General features: G+C 42.3%; 1 protein-coding gene across 1 annotated transcript; it reads right to left on the minus strand.

The window, feature by feature from the left end:
* Nucleotides 1-1,037: 1,037 nt before the first annotated feature.
* DHX40 (DEAH-box helicase 40) lies at nt 1,038-14,594 on the minus strand. The gene is made up of 17 exons (XM_026047857.1): nt 14,456-14,594; nt 14,058-14,203; nt 13,424-13,543; nt 12,259-12,489; nt 11,992-12,058; nt 11,263-11,394; nt 10,303-10,402; nt 9,801-9,887; nt 9,109-9,291; nt 8,457-8,537; nt 7,604-7,761; nt 5,506-5,620; nt 5,108-5,216; nt 4,696-4,790; nt 4,187-4,256; nt 3,554-3,782; nt 1,038-1,796 (listed from the first exon to the last, which is right to left on the minus strand). Exons 1-17 carry the CDS (start codon nt 14,592-14,594, stop codon nt 1,657-1,659), a joined length of 2,202 nt encoding a protein of 733 aa, XP_025903642.1. The 3' UTR covers nt 1,038-1,656.
* Nucleotides 14,595-15,054: the final 460 nt, after the last annotated feature.

The following is a 15,054-nucleotide window of genomic DNA, read 5'->3' on the forward strand; positions in this document are numbered from 1 at the left end:
CACATCCAGGGCATCTGTCTTGCGGGTGCCTATGACAGTGCAAATGAAGCAAGAGAAAGAAGAAATCACCAAATAAACTGATAATATGTCAGCTTTGGCAGAAATTGGGCTATAGGTTTAATGAAAAGAAAGCACTGGGTGCTCCAATGCGGTCTTTGAGCGACAGCACGTCCCTTTCCATGCGGACAGATGACAAAGGGCCCAACAGAAGTCGCGTGGGCTTTGCCACCTCCTGCAAAGCTGGATCACAACCCAAAATTGCTTGAATCACCCGTTCCCCTGGGAAAGAGAAAGGCCTCCATCTCGCTGCCATTTGAGCTGGGTGCGCACAGAAAAGAGGGAAGCAGCAGCAAGCCTGGAGTTGGGAACTGCGTGACGGAAACGCACACGGCACCTGCARCGTCACTGCTCACTCCTGCTGTTGCCACTGACACCCACAGCGTCACCTTACGGCAACTGTCACAGTGATAGCGCCACACGGATATCAAACAGAAGCAAATGCTGCTATTGAAATCAGCAGGGTATTTCTGCCTGGCCTTTCCAGGCTAGGCCAACAGCACAGGACCACAGTGAAGTTCATGTGGAAAAATGCTACCCCGCTGCCCACAGCCCAGGCACAGAAAGCACCACCAGGTTCTTGTATTTCAGAAACTGCCTGCAGCAGGTAGGATGATTAAGGTGATAGTAGGAGATTTACTACCTCTTTATTGAAAAGGAAACAAATTGTAAGAAGGGAAAAAGTCAGAGCTCTTTGCTTTGCTAAAGCCCAGTCAGAATAACGCTAATATTTTTTATTCCTTTATGAATTCTTCGTACAAATTAGAAATGGTCATTCTTCAGACCGAAATCCATATATTTTTTTAAAATATCAGCCGTTAAATTCAGGAAAGAAAAAAAAAAAAGCAGGCAGCAGCCTGCTGATGGACTGCAGGATGCAACCTGGCTAAGAATTGGATTGACCGATGTTTTTTTTGCCAAGCAGAAAGCAGCACACAGTGCTAAGTCATTCCTGACTAAAAAAATTGCGTATTGTTGGCAGGAATGTGAAGATATGTCTACAAAATGCTTTGCATACAAAGAGAGTTCACCCAGAACCAGCACTGTACATGGTACAGCACAATACACAGCAAGACAAATACTGTCTGCCAACAAAAATGCTTGTAGCAAATGACGTTTTGATGGTTCCATCATTAAAAGAGGTTTTCCTACCTATTTTCCTGAGTTAGCACACCAAGACCGCATAATCACAACTATACATAGTCAAACAGGTTAAAAAAATACAGTTCCACTCCCTTAAAATTTTGTTTYGCTGTTTCTTTTTAAAAGAAAATTTTATTGATAATGGCACCCAGAACCACTGAGGCCTTTCTAAGCCAATTAAGTGCCACCAAATTGACTCCACCGCAAGCGCCGCGTCTTCACCTACGTCTGAGGTCAGTAAGTTGTTGCCCATGACACATGGCAACAAAACTCGACTGGGTAACTTCTCCTTGCTGAATACAGCAGGGATCGTGTTTGTGTGCCCAGGCAGTCAAACTTACCACCAACCAGAGGTTTTCCTTTGCTCCTGTACATCATTTTGCATTATGCAAATAGATCCAGAAAAGCAGCAATAAATGGTCTTTCCTCATACTGGGAGGAGAGCAGCCCTCAGTATTAACCCATTTCTTTCAGTGAGCCACTTAAACCCTGTGTTCTTTGCTGCTTTCTCTCAAGGTAGCGAGCTCGGGCGTCCAGGATTGATTTTTCATCATTCCTTCTCTCCATCTTCTTTGCCGAGTCCTCTGTGGCTCTTTCTGAGAGGTGGAAGGGAGAGAGAGAAAAATACACTTTTTTTTTTTCTATTATTCAAATCAAAGCAACCACGAACAGTGTTACAATTCCTCCTATTTGCTAAACGCCCCTCAAGACCCAAAAACTTTAAGTGTTTATCAAGCACCTGTCAGCCATTTTAACGACTTTCAGAGAAAACGGACTTCACCACAGTGTGGAGGAAAGAATAATCATGCCTGAGCTCCCATGTCAATATTTGCAGTTGGGGTCATCCCGCCCCTAAATGTATATCTCACTAAGTTTGCTTTACAACAGAGACTGCATCTTGTTTTCTATGTAGCAGTTTCTTCACTAAATCACACACCACAAATTCTGGTTTAGGCAGGAGGAGGAGAGCACTGAGAACAGAAAGAAACCTTAGGATAAACAAGGAGGGAGGACAGCACACAGATAAAGGAATCTGAAAAGTCAATACTCCAGATCAGACACCAGCAGAAATACACATTCCTTCCTGCCCCTAACTGAGCTGAGACCTTGGGATTGCTTCTCCCAGAAGGAAAGAAAAGCAGGAGATAGTCTTTGAATGATTTTTCATGAAACAGAAACTATGAAAAAATAAAGTACTGGGTAAATGATGCAGCTAGTGCAGTCTGTTCCTAGGGGTCTGGTGCTGGAATCCTTGATAGGAAGAAGGAACTTTAACTAGCACTGACATTTGAAAGATTTGTAAGTGTTCTGTCCTGCAGACAAGAGCTCAGCTCATCCTGCAGCCTTTCCTTCCACTGACAATAAYAAAGCCTTCGTCAGCTATTTAGCCACCTATTTTTTTTATGAAGCTTACAGACACATAACATTTGTAAGGTCACTATTAACCTCACATTAATTTACAATGTTTAGTGGAGTCAAAAAATGCAGGGGAGCATCGGAGAGGTGGACAGAGAACAAATCTCACTCCCCAGACTTTAAATAAATAAATGAAGCTTCCCTACTTTATACAATAACAGAACTATCTTTTCCAGCAAATTTATAACCAAATCCAATTCATATTTGTACCATTTTAATTGGTTTTCTTTGCAATAACACAGATGAGAGACCCTCGCTTGAGCACAACAGTCTACAGCTTATCCAGTGGCAGTGAAATTGAAGAGAATCTGCACCACCACTGCTTGCACTGTACATTAATGTTTTGGAAGGGTCAGCTCAAGAGTAAAGAGGCCCCTTAAACACTTGGCTGCTTTCCTAAACCTGCTGACAGAAGAATTCAAAGAATGTCAAGTGGCTTGAYCAGTCAGCATGCACCAGTTCTTTTAATTAAAGCAGACAATTTAAGTATATTGTAAACTCATTGTCAGAAAAAAAAGACATCCACCAAAGCATGTGATACTTCTCTGTTTTTTTTTTTCCATCCTTTCTCAGCATGGTATTCCCTTAGCAACTAATATTTCTATAGCTAGAGGAGAAACATCGTTCCCAAACCTAAATAATGATTAAACTCAAAACATGTCTTCAGGTCTGCTTTAGGTTCTGTTCCTGCAAGCTACAGTAAACCTGGAAGAAGAGGGAGCATAACAAGAACTCGTACACAACCACATTCCTCACAGTGCCAAGGCAGCACAAGAGAACTGCAAGGTAAGATGTGAAACCAACCAGTGCTACACACAGCACGAGGCAAACATGCCTGGATGAACATCTACTACAGAGCCATGCCATTCAGTACCACAGCATYCACACACATTTCCACAGCTACCAATGCACACGTATAGGTGCCTGATATTCCTACCATATTGTCTTTTAAGGTCCTCTCTGAATTGCCACTTGCTTATTTCCTCTTCCGTTACTTCCTCCCGTGCCACGCTGCTCAGTTCATATGCATCGATCTTATGCAGTTTGGGCAACAAGTCTTTGACCCATTCGTAGCGAATTGGACACACTGTCCGGACATAGATTTTGGATGTCACTGTGACATCATGGAAGATGATCCACTCGAGCTGAGTTTCCTGGTTGTATAACTAAAAAAATAGGAAGAGTATTTGAGTGTTTCAGTATTTCTAGAACACTGTCCACTACAGTATCCCAATGCTTCAAATGTAAAAGTAAGGTAAAGCTGACATTATTCTAAGTTTTCAGACTGGGAAAATTAAGCATAATGACTTGCTTAAAGTCACAGAGAAAATCAAAAGAAAGTCAGAAAGAAAGTTCAGTCTATGCTGTACTTCTTTTACAAGCCAAACTCCAAATGCAAAGAGGTAAGGCTGTTCCCTATCCCCAAAAAACAATGTACTCTAGTGACACTGCACCAGGGTTTCTCCTGGCCATAAGTTAAACAAACAGAAGAGGAAAAGTTTACAGTGAACTTCCTCTGATTCCTTTGGCAGATCTTTCGCTACTTCATTAATGCAACTCAGTAACTTACTGTAGATGAAGGATGGATATAGACCATGCTGCCATGTCCATCCATTGTGCAGAAAGTCCTGCCTACAGACCTAAAAAAAAAGGATTTTTACATACATTTTATATACACTGAAATAAACTTTGATGATTATACAGCAACGCAAACTAAGCAAAACAGCAGCAACATAGTAGACAATGCTCAAACACATGAGTAAGGCAAAATTCTTCCAGAAATAAATGTAAAATCATGAGGAATAAAATTACCCTTCTAATTGACCAGAGTAACTTTGTAGCTCTGCAATGAAAAACAGAGTTTGAGAWTTCAGTCTTTTTGGTACCCATGATCACTTGACACCTTCAATGCACTTTAGTACAATATCTTCAACTGCTTATCACCTTGAAATTCATTTCACAGATGGAAAAACTAAGATGCCAATACTGCAGTCTAGCTATTCTGTTTCAATATGCAGGTACAGCCACAACAACAAAATCCTATCTTTTCTATCCTGTTCTGCAAACTCYATTACTTACCTCCTAGCTACATTGATAAAGTACCCTGCACACAGACATCTTCTTAGTATTTCAGTTCTGGAGCCTTCAAATTTTTCTTTAGGGAAGTCTGGAAGCTACGTACAGGAAAGAACAACATGAATTAGGGTATTTGTTAAAGAAATTCTCTCTGCAACCCAGGGAGTTTAAGCTTTGTGCTCCACACCTCACAGAAGCCATGAGGAAAGGAAGAAAACTTTGCTTTCTGCAGATTGCCACCACCAGACCTCTATTAGTTACATAAGCTACAGCAAGGATGCAGTAATAGAAATCTAGCTGGATTAGTTTCTACTTGAGAAAGACAACAGCTATCTGGAAAAGGCCCAGTATTCAAGCACATGTCTTACATAGCAGCTTATATAACTCAATCACATTTTAAAAGCACATTTTTCACCTGTTTCAGTTTGCTGATTATTTCCCGAAGTTGTGTTTCCACACTAAAAGCAGTCTTTAAAGCTCTCCAATGGATCCAGTGTTTCTGGCACCAAGCTGAAGGAGACTTGCTGAGAACAGAAATACTGGTATTATAAAGAAGCTCTTTGTAAGCTGAAGGCAGAAAGTTGCCTCTATTGTTTGTTATGGTCGTACAAAGAAGGCAACCTACACAGGCAGCTACTTTGTTAGTTTACATAATAGGTGCCTTGATAGAAATTCTCTGTCACACCAAGGAAGATATCTGCAGCTAGGTAGGGCTAACACACACATGTATATGTGGAACACAGGTAAAAATGCACCAGTAACTGCAAGTCACGAGCCATGCAAAACCACCTACTTTAGCGAATCATTTTATACCTTGATTTGCACTGTTCAAAGATATTTAAGAGGGTTGCAAAGTCATTGCAACCTCCCACTTGTGAGGAAAGTTCCTGGTGTCGGAGTTCTGCCTCCTTCTGCCTCTTAGGCTCACCTGAGGAAATAAGTTAGAGATCACTTTTAAGCACGTTTTACTCATCGCTCCTGCTTCATTTTCTGTTAGCAACTCTCTGTAGCACGTTTGACTGTCTTAGCTGTTTAGTCATGTTATTTTTAGATTTATTTCTCCTCCACAGCTGAGTTACACTTTTTCCTCCCCTTCTATTRCTGCCAGACAAGAATATGTAGATTAAATCTGTGATTAATCTCAGCACTAGAGATGGAGAAAGTTACTATGGATTTCTTTCTCATAATCAGTTCAGAGTGGCCATAAAACAATGATGAGAAAGATGAAGGACCAGTAGCTCTATACTAACAGTTCTCGGGGATCAAGTGAAAGTTTTACCTCAAGAGAAAAAAACAGGATTGTTGAAATCATCCCACCATGGCACCATTTAATCTGATGAACTCAGCCTTTGCCCTACCACTCAAGTGCCAAGAGATCTTAAATAAATAAAACACTTCTGGTGAAAAAAATATGATCTGTGAGTTTAGTGGGAATTCCCCTTCACTAAATGCTAGGCATGTACTACATGAAAGCAACATTCCTAGTGTGTTATTTCAAGGTCTGAAGAATCACTTCTGGATAAAGAGTGTCTTCCCTAAGCCCAACTTATTCCCCTTAGTAGAGGGATGTGTCTGCAAAGGCCAAACCACTACACTGCAGCATTGCAGACAGTCAGAGRTCTGCAGGTATTACTAATTACTATTACTAATACTGAAGTTAGAATATGTTCATAAACATATTGCACACAAGCAACTGTCTCCGGGATAGGAGTCTCTGCCTTTGTATCCTAATATATGGGGCTGCCCTAATACACGTGGTGCTGCTGGAGAGCTACATGCATGGGTGCACGAGCACACAGCGTGGGCGCCTTGCCAGGCAGACGATGGGAAAGCAAACACATTTGTGGGAACAAGAAAGACCCCAGAGCAGAATCCAGGCTCTCAGTACAGACTATTAGCAGTGTTGTTAGCTGCTAAACTAACAGATAGAGTTAATGGACTACAGAGTTAACTGGGCAAGAGCCAATGAGTGACTAAAAAGGACAAAGTTCCCCCATAAGATTTTGCTGCATAGTTTTTTTTCTCAGTTTTGAGGGGTTGGTGGTGGCTGTAGGGGAAAGAAGGTGGGAGGGAGGACACAGAAGACTTTCCCTCTAGCTAAAAGAGCTTCCCTGAACCCACAGCAGAATTACATTTTCTATTCACTCATAAAAACACTGCAAAGAGGGGCAGTCGCAGATGGAGCTTCTCACAGTAACTAAATAGCCTGTCTATTTATTTACACAGAGGCACTGGACATAGGAACCATTCCAGATGCAACCACATTCCTTAAAATCAAATCTAACCAGCCTCTGTTATCTCTACTTGGACCATAAGCAAATGCCAACAGCAAGACAGCTGCTGTGGCGTGTTCTGGCTTTCATATTTTTTCCCCTTTAACAGTTTTCCCCTTACAACCTCTCAGCAATCCACCASTCCACCCATATGCAGCCTTACAGCTCACGGTCTTGGGCCAAATACAACCTAACTCAGTATCACTTTGAAGTCTTTGAGATAGCTGCTGTCCAACTGCTAGTGTTCAATGTGTCCCTGACTTCAAGACCACACAAATCTGTAGGTGTGCATAGGCAAGGTCCGGCTGTACACTTGTCCTAACCTTATGTTCTTCCCTATACATCCAGTAGGAGGTATTCTGGCAGACAAGGCATTGCACTTAAAAGTCTTCCTCATGCTGCACTATATTGTGTAAGATATTAATGTAAGTCAAACACTCAGGTCTCCCATCAGCACTGGGCCCAAAGGTGGACACCAATAACTCCCCAAGCAGTTATTTTTCGCWCAAGTAAAGGTTTGTTATTCAGCTTCTGCCCATGAAACGAATACAGAGGTAGGTATCACTGCCTGGGATGCCCCAGTTCAAGGCAGAAATCCCAACCTACCCAAGATTGCTTTGAGTTAAGGGACTTCCTACCTGGACGAATGAAGACATTTTCCACAGAAAGCATGGCTGCTATGGGAAGCAGCAGATCTTCACAGTCTAAAGAAGCTGCTTTTATGACGGCACAGGTCAGGTTGGGAGGGAGAGGAAATTGCACGAGGAATTCACCCAGTCTTGTCACGTGGCCTCTCCTTATCCCAGGGAAAAGATCCAAATATGACTCAACAAACTATATTTTTATTTATACATCATAAATTGCACACACCAAGCCAGTACATGGAGAAAGAGAAGAAAAGAAGCAATCCTCTCTGTGCTCTGTCAATAAGTAGTTTGCATGTGGGCTCAGAAAGACACCAAATATGAAGCAAGCACCACTAGATAAAGAGCCCTTCCTCCATTTGCTTATGCTGGCTTCACAGCAATGCAAGGTAGTTTTTTAAGTACATTGAATGCTTAAGATTAAGAGGGTTTTCTTTTTTTTATTTTTTTTTTTGCAAGAAGAATTCCTGGAAGTTTAGGATAAGATCTCTCTTCCTGTCCCGAGTTCTTGGATGGGCCTCCCAGCCAGTGTCTAATGGTCACAATGGCCCTGGGATCTGCGATCGGGAACTACAGCACAGAGCTGAGGTAATTTTCCAAGGTCACTCAGGGCACTTAGGGCAGTATGGGGAAATTAATCTCTATCTATTGAGTCCWAAGACATGCTCTAATCCTAACTTTACTCCAGAGTATATTTAAAAGCCAATAATTAACTTCCTGGTCAAATTAAGAAACATATTTTACTGCTGGGGAAGGCCTTTAGTCCACATGAACAACTCCTGAACACTCGTTAACTTGAACCATTAGATTTAAATTCCTGTAGTGACTACATTTCTTTATAGTTTACCTGTCAATAGCATCACACTGGTAAAGTTGCTTGAGAGCTTCTAAAATAAGTCGCTCTTCAGGGCAGTCCAAATAGGGAAATCTATTGGATGTAAAAAAAAATGATTTTCAAAATAAAAGTAAAACCTCCCTGTGCAGATTCAAATTTGTTAATTTCTCTGTTTATTAAAATATTCTTGTAACCTTTCAGTAGTGGTTACAGATCAAGAGAGATATATCTGTCTCCAGTATATGGAGTATTACTACAAACACAGTCTTACGGTAAAAAATTATAACACATTCCAGCATGGCACATTCAAAGGTAAGCTCCATTTTCTGTCGTTATATGAACCGAATATTAAACATCACACAGAGGCAGCATTTGGGATACAAATATCAGTATTTTAGAGGAATATTATTAACGAAGGTCACGGTTAATTTTGAAGATAAGGAGCGAATTTTGGCAGAACCACAAAATGAACCTGAGCTCAAGAACCAATGTGGCATTAGAGACTCCCAGGAGGAGAGCAGAAAAGCTGCCGAGCTGATTGTACAGAAGTGTCACAGTTGGCTGGGGACCCAATCCTGCCTTCTGCCAGCARGAGGCTGGGCCTGGGCGGCCTCGCTGCGGAGGCTCGGGAGGAACCCACTGCTCCCCGCTCCGCAGAGGTTACCTGATGACATCGTGCACAGACAGGCACTTCAAGGTCAGGATCACAGCTGTCAGGCTGGTTCTCTTGATCTCGGGCACTGTGTGGTCAGGCATACACTGCTCCCAGAACTCCCTGCTGTAGAGCCGATAGCTTTTTCCAGATGATGTCCTGCCAGCTCTGCCAGCTCGCTGCGTTGCTTCGCTCCTGCCAAAGGCAAAATAGAGGGAAAAAAACAAAAACTCCTTGATCCATTACGTGATTCAAACAAGCACACTGCAATTAGGATAAATAACAGCAATTTTTGTGTTTGTGGATGAAAGATTTCATTTATCAGTTAAGATTAACATTAGCAGCTAAGAAATCCAGCTATACAACAACTAACAAAATGAAGGAGTATTTTTAAGTAAGAGAAGATTTTTTAAAAACTTCTCTGAATAAGGCTATTATAGTCAGCAAATAGAGGATGACTTGTGAGCCATTGCCCAGACTACAGATAACACATTTTAATTTCCTCTTAATGTTCATAACATGTAAGAAGTTCTACCTCCCCAAATACTTCCTGCGCAGCAGAAACCAAAATGGCTTTAAAATTAAAGAGCCTAAAATGCCCATTATCTCTCTAATCTCCTTTTTTTTTTTCAAGGACAACTGATACAGAGTCTTATGAGACCAGCCCCTAGAAACAACAAGCAAAAGATCCTTTTCAAACTTACTTTGAAATGGGAACCACTTCCAATATGTCTAAGCCGACTCGGGGGTTATGATTCAGCTGCTTCACAAATCCACTATCTACCACGTATCTGAAAAAGATGCAAACTCCACCAGAGAGGAAAACACCAAAGGTCTGAATAGGCAGAGGGGCAATCAGATCAAKGAGAACACACTTTCCCTGGCATCACTTTGAGCAGGCAGCTGTGCTTTGCTGGCCAACTGCACCCTTACAATTGTCCRGTCTATGGGATGTTATGGATAACACCCCCCACATCCAAAGAAATTACAGTGATTTAAATGAGTTGGGATACAGGGCTTTAATTTGAAATTAGACTCCATCAAGAACAGCCATCTGTGAGACTATATAGCAATACCTAGGTCTTTTGTAAAGCAGGCAGCAGTTACAGTTTATTGGACAGGTGTATTAGCAGTCACAAGATCTTTTCCAAATTTATTCCAATTCTCTCTGTTATCATTTTTTTAATGAAGGATAGGAAATGATACCTGACTCCTTCAATTGTCAGAGATGTTGCAGCAATGTTTGTCGATACCACACACTTTCTAATGCCTGTAGGAGCTGGCAGAAATATTCTTTTCTGTTGATCTAAAACAACAGACAGGCTGTCCATCAATAATCAATTATGTGACAACATCTGATATCAAACCACATCTCTAACACTAAACGAGCTTACTTAAATTCGTAGTAAAATCGGTTTGRATTACATTAGAAAATGAATCACAAAATATCTCAAAATAAAGGCTAGTTATTACTTCAGCATATGTCAAGAATCACAGAATGTCCTCTTTATTGTTCCCCCTTTCAAGGAAAATCTTAGATGAAGAAAGRCCAGTCCTCCCAGATATTTCCTAAATATAGAGCTAGGAAAACAAACAAAAGGGCCGGTCTTAACAGAATCTTCATGAAGGATTCAATTGGTTTTAGCAATCAACTTCCACTAATTCATTTGACCTTTCAAGAAACACACACGAGGTGGATATTCAACTATCCTTTGAAATTTTCTCCCTTAAAGTACTATACTTAAAAATATCAAAAGCTCTACAAGAAAAAGTTCTTGTGTATAGAAAAAGTCAAATCAAATAGCTTCTGAGAAACTACCACAAAAAGAAAGAAAAAAAGCAACTTAGCCAGCAGTCTAATGCTTACGACAGAGTTAAGAAAGAAGCTATACCTTTATGAAATGACATTTTACTTTTGAGAAAGTAAAAGGCTTGCACTCTCTCCGCAGATCATTACTAATCTCCCCTCTGACAAGCACCTTCAGACTACAACTCTGTCCTGCTCTTACAAATGTTATTTCAGCCTCTTGGCATTTTACAGGCTGCAACCAGGCATTTAAACATCAGATTCAAGACCATCTGAAAAAACAGTGCCTGTGCTCAAAGTCTTTGCTAACATTTATGTGTATTAAGTTATGTGAATTATACTTATTATATGCTTCTTACCTGTTGACATAGACCCATACAGTGGCAAGATAAGCAGGCCTTCAACAGAAGAATCTTGTACTTCATACCGGTAATCTATATTTTCTGCTTTCTGGAAAAGTATGTCACAAGCTTTCTCTATCTCAATTTGACCTAAAAAAAAAAACACATTAAAAAGCATTTAAGTGATCTGTTTAGCTATAACTCTGTCTTTCTACTTTGCAGCATCTCTAAATAAGATTGCTTTGCCAATATTAACAAGCCACCACTATCAGTGCAAGAATAAAACAGTATTTATGATAGTTACGCTTAAGTATTAACATTGCATCTTTCCTAAGTGCCTCTCACTGAGGTTTCTCATTGCACAGAAATATCATATATCATTTTGGGGGCATGATCCATGCACTGATATAGTTTACCTAGTTTTTGCAGTTAAAGACATTTTGCCTTCCTGAATAAATAAAAACAATGACAAAACAAACACAGATGTAATTTGGCATAAGAGGAAAAAGGACATACACCCAAACACTTTTGAGTTTATACTTTTCACTTCTGCTGTCACAGGCATTGATGCATTTAGCCATGCTCTGAAAGGTATCACTTCACAAAAGGACTGTGTCTGTCTGTCTCCAGATTCTCTTTCAGTACTTACTGGTGTCAGACAAATCAAGCAGTCATTGGAAAGATGGTTTTTTGGCAATGCCATCCTTTCCCTATAATCATTGGTTGTTGAATGGAAGAAATTCTCACCTGTCAGAAAAACCAAGATGTCCCCTTTTGGTTCATTTAAGTGTATATCCAATGTCACTTTTATAGCCTGAAACAAGCAACAAACAAGCAAATAGCAGCTGGATTTGGAAACTCAATTCCTCTTCCTAAAACATAAAATACAAACTYATTGCCGTATCCTGCAAACACGCTAACAACAGAGCAAGGCAACAGTTAGACCTTGTGTTCTTTCACAGGTGATAATCAAGCCAAGAACACAATGCAGAAACAAGGGGAAATTAACCCTACCTCAGTAACATATGCAGAGCTTCCTGTATTTCTGGGGCCAATCAGATCGCAAAATATCTCCTTGACCGGATAATTTCTTCCTGGAATATGCAGGACTGAACAGTGTCCAAAGAACTCGGAGAGCTTGTCTACCTCCAGGGTAGCTGACATCACCACCAGTTTCATGGCTTCCTTCCTGCCCTGTGGTTTCTTCTCTATGAATAATTTCTTCAACAAACCAAATAAAATATCCTAAAAGAAAACAGAGGCAACTCACAGACGTACTCAGTTCTCCTAGAAATGCCTGATGATATATGGGACTGGTTATATCCCAAAGGCTTAGCAATGACAAAAAAATACAACTTCAGTCAGCATCTAAGCGCTCAGACAGACACACMTACACTTTATCCTATCTTCTCATAAACATGTAAACATGCTAACTGGTTGCTAGGATGTTTTATCAGCTCTTTTTGCAGCCTATAAACTGAATTTGCATAACTTACATTTCTCACTTTTCATTCTTATACTCTCAAGGTCAAGTCAATTGTAAGAAGTTACTTTAGAGTTTTTATAAAAAGGCACTGCCTCTGTCCAGTGTACAGTACTGGATTCAGTGTTCATACTCCTAAGTTGTACTGTTTATTGTTATGACTTAAATTTTCTTTTATACTGTTTCACAGTGTAGAATTCAGTCTCCCCTCCCCACCCCCCCAACAGCTGTGACACAGATCAACAAAGTCTCTTCAGGACAAAGTCAACTTGAGCCTCACTCTGATTGCTCCAGGGGGGTCACAGTGACATTCAGGAGCTTTTGACAAGCAGCAGGTCAGTCTAGATACTGCCATGACCCCAAAGGGCATAATCTGCCTGCACAGGGTATACACACTCTATGAAACACTCAACCTTACAGTGAGATAGATGTTCTTAAAAAAAGTATTTCAGAAAGTTTGTGTTCACTATGATGGTTTTGAACTTTCAGAAATTTTGGAAAAGCATCAATGTTGAGTTTTAACTGTCTTGAAAAACAAAAATAGCTACAGTAGTTCCAACAGCTTCAGAATAATCTTAAATGGAAAGTAGATCAGAAGGGAAAACTGCTGCATCTTTATTGTTTTTTTACCAATAAACTACAATTTCTCCTTTAGCAATATCCAGCAGGACCTGCATTCAAGAAGGCAACACTYACTGTGCTGAGGCTCCGCTCATGGGCTTCATCCAAAATGATGATGCTGTACTTGTTGAGAAGAGGATCTGCCAATATTTGTCTCAACAAGCAGCCATCAGTCATGTACTTGATTGCAGTTTCCTGAAAGGTTTAATCAGACATTCAGCTGACATACTGGATACTCAAAGGGCAAAGAGCAACAAATCAGAACCAAAAACCAAAAGTACAAAAAGCACTTTACAAAACCCCCTGTGTTTGTTAGCCCAGAGCAAAATAAGAATTTTATTAAGATCACAGCTAGATCAGAGGATATTCCCAAACAGCCCAGGGATATTCCTAACTTTGTCATATCACTTTATATAGCAAGTAATGCACCTAATGCTCAGTGCTTGGGAAAGACCGAAATCTTAATGATTGGACGCAATTAAGAGTGGGATGAACGCTCTAGAGCTTCATATATTTCATCCTGTCAGTAGGATGCTGGGACCAGCAGCCTCTCCAGCCCCAATCTGTTTCACGATGCCCTGATGCCAAACCCTGGAAAAGGGAACTCGCAGCATCCCAACAAGGCCAGCAAATGGGATGGGTGTAAAACTGGACATGCAGCCCACTGACAGCACCAGCCAAGGCCGCRTTGGGGGCCGCGGGGCCCTACCTCGGAGCTGCAGTCGTCGAAGCGGACCTGGTAGCCCACAACGCTCCCCAGCGCACAGCCCATCTCCTCGGCCACCCGCCGCGCCACCGAGAGGGTGGCCACGCGCCGCGGCTGCGTCACGCCGATGGCCCCGTGCTTGGCAAGGCCTAGGGGACACACGAGGAGAATGGAGGCACTGCTTGACTGAATGCATATATAGAAACGTGTCGTTTTGAGTTTAAACGTTTTAATTGAACCGCCTCTTCCCAACACACACAGAGAAGTGCAGCTGCACCACGCAGCCTGAAGCCGAGCCCTCCCTGAGGAAACAGGAGCTTTTATTTGCCTTTATTTGTGACTTTCCTGCTATATTTCGGGCCTTACGGGGAGGGAGAAGRGAGTCCTGCCCCTGCCGTTACCTGCCTCGTAGAGGTACTTGGGGAGCTGCGTGCTTTTGCCGCTGCCCGTCTCGCCGGTGACGATGAGGAAGGRCCGCTCCCTCACGGCCTGCACCAGCACGCGCCGGTACTGGGCGATGGGCAGCGCGAGGCCCTCCATGATGGCGGCCGCGCCCCCCGCCCCGCCCCGGGAGCCCCCTCAGCGCCCAACGGCCGCCGCCTCGGCGGGTAACCGCGCGCCCCACGTGACAGCGCGCGTCCCACGTGACGCGGCGCGCGCCGATGACATCAGAGAGAATGACAGCGGGGCGGGGCGATAGGCCACACCCTCAGGGGCAAAGCCCCGCCTCTTTCTGAGGCGAGGCCCCGCCCCCGACTGAGGCCCCGCGGGACCCGCTCTGGTGGCTCAGCCAAAATGACGTTTTTTATATTTTTTCCCTCCAAAAATGTTGTTCTTCCGCGAGTCCCCTGGCCAGGGCGTGAGGAAGGAGGCAGCGCAGCGGCGCGGTTCCTCCGCGAGCGCTTCCCCTTCCTCATGACGCGGCTCATSCGCCATCAGTTATTTTTGGGTGAAAACACCGCCTTAACGAGCCGTTTTGGGCAGGGGAGGGAGCCCGTGA

The sequence above is a fragment of the Nothoprocta perdicaria genome, unplaced genomic scaffold (assembly GCF_003342845.1).
Source record: "Nothoprocta perdicaria isolate Ctin4 unplaced genomic scaffold, notPer1 scaffold_50, whole genome shotgun sequence".
NCBI lineage: Eukaryota > Metazoa > Chordata > Aves > Tinamiformes > Tinamidae > Nothoprocta > Nothoprocta perdicaria.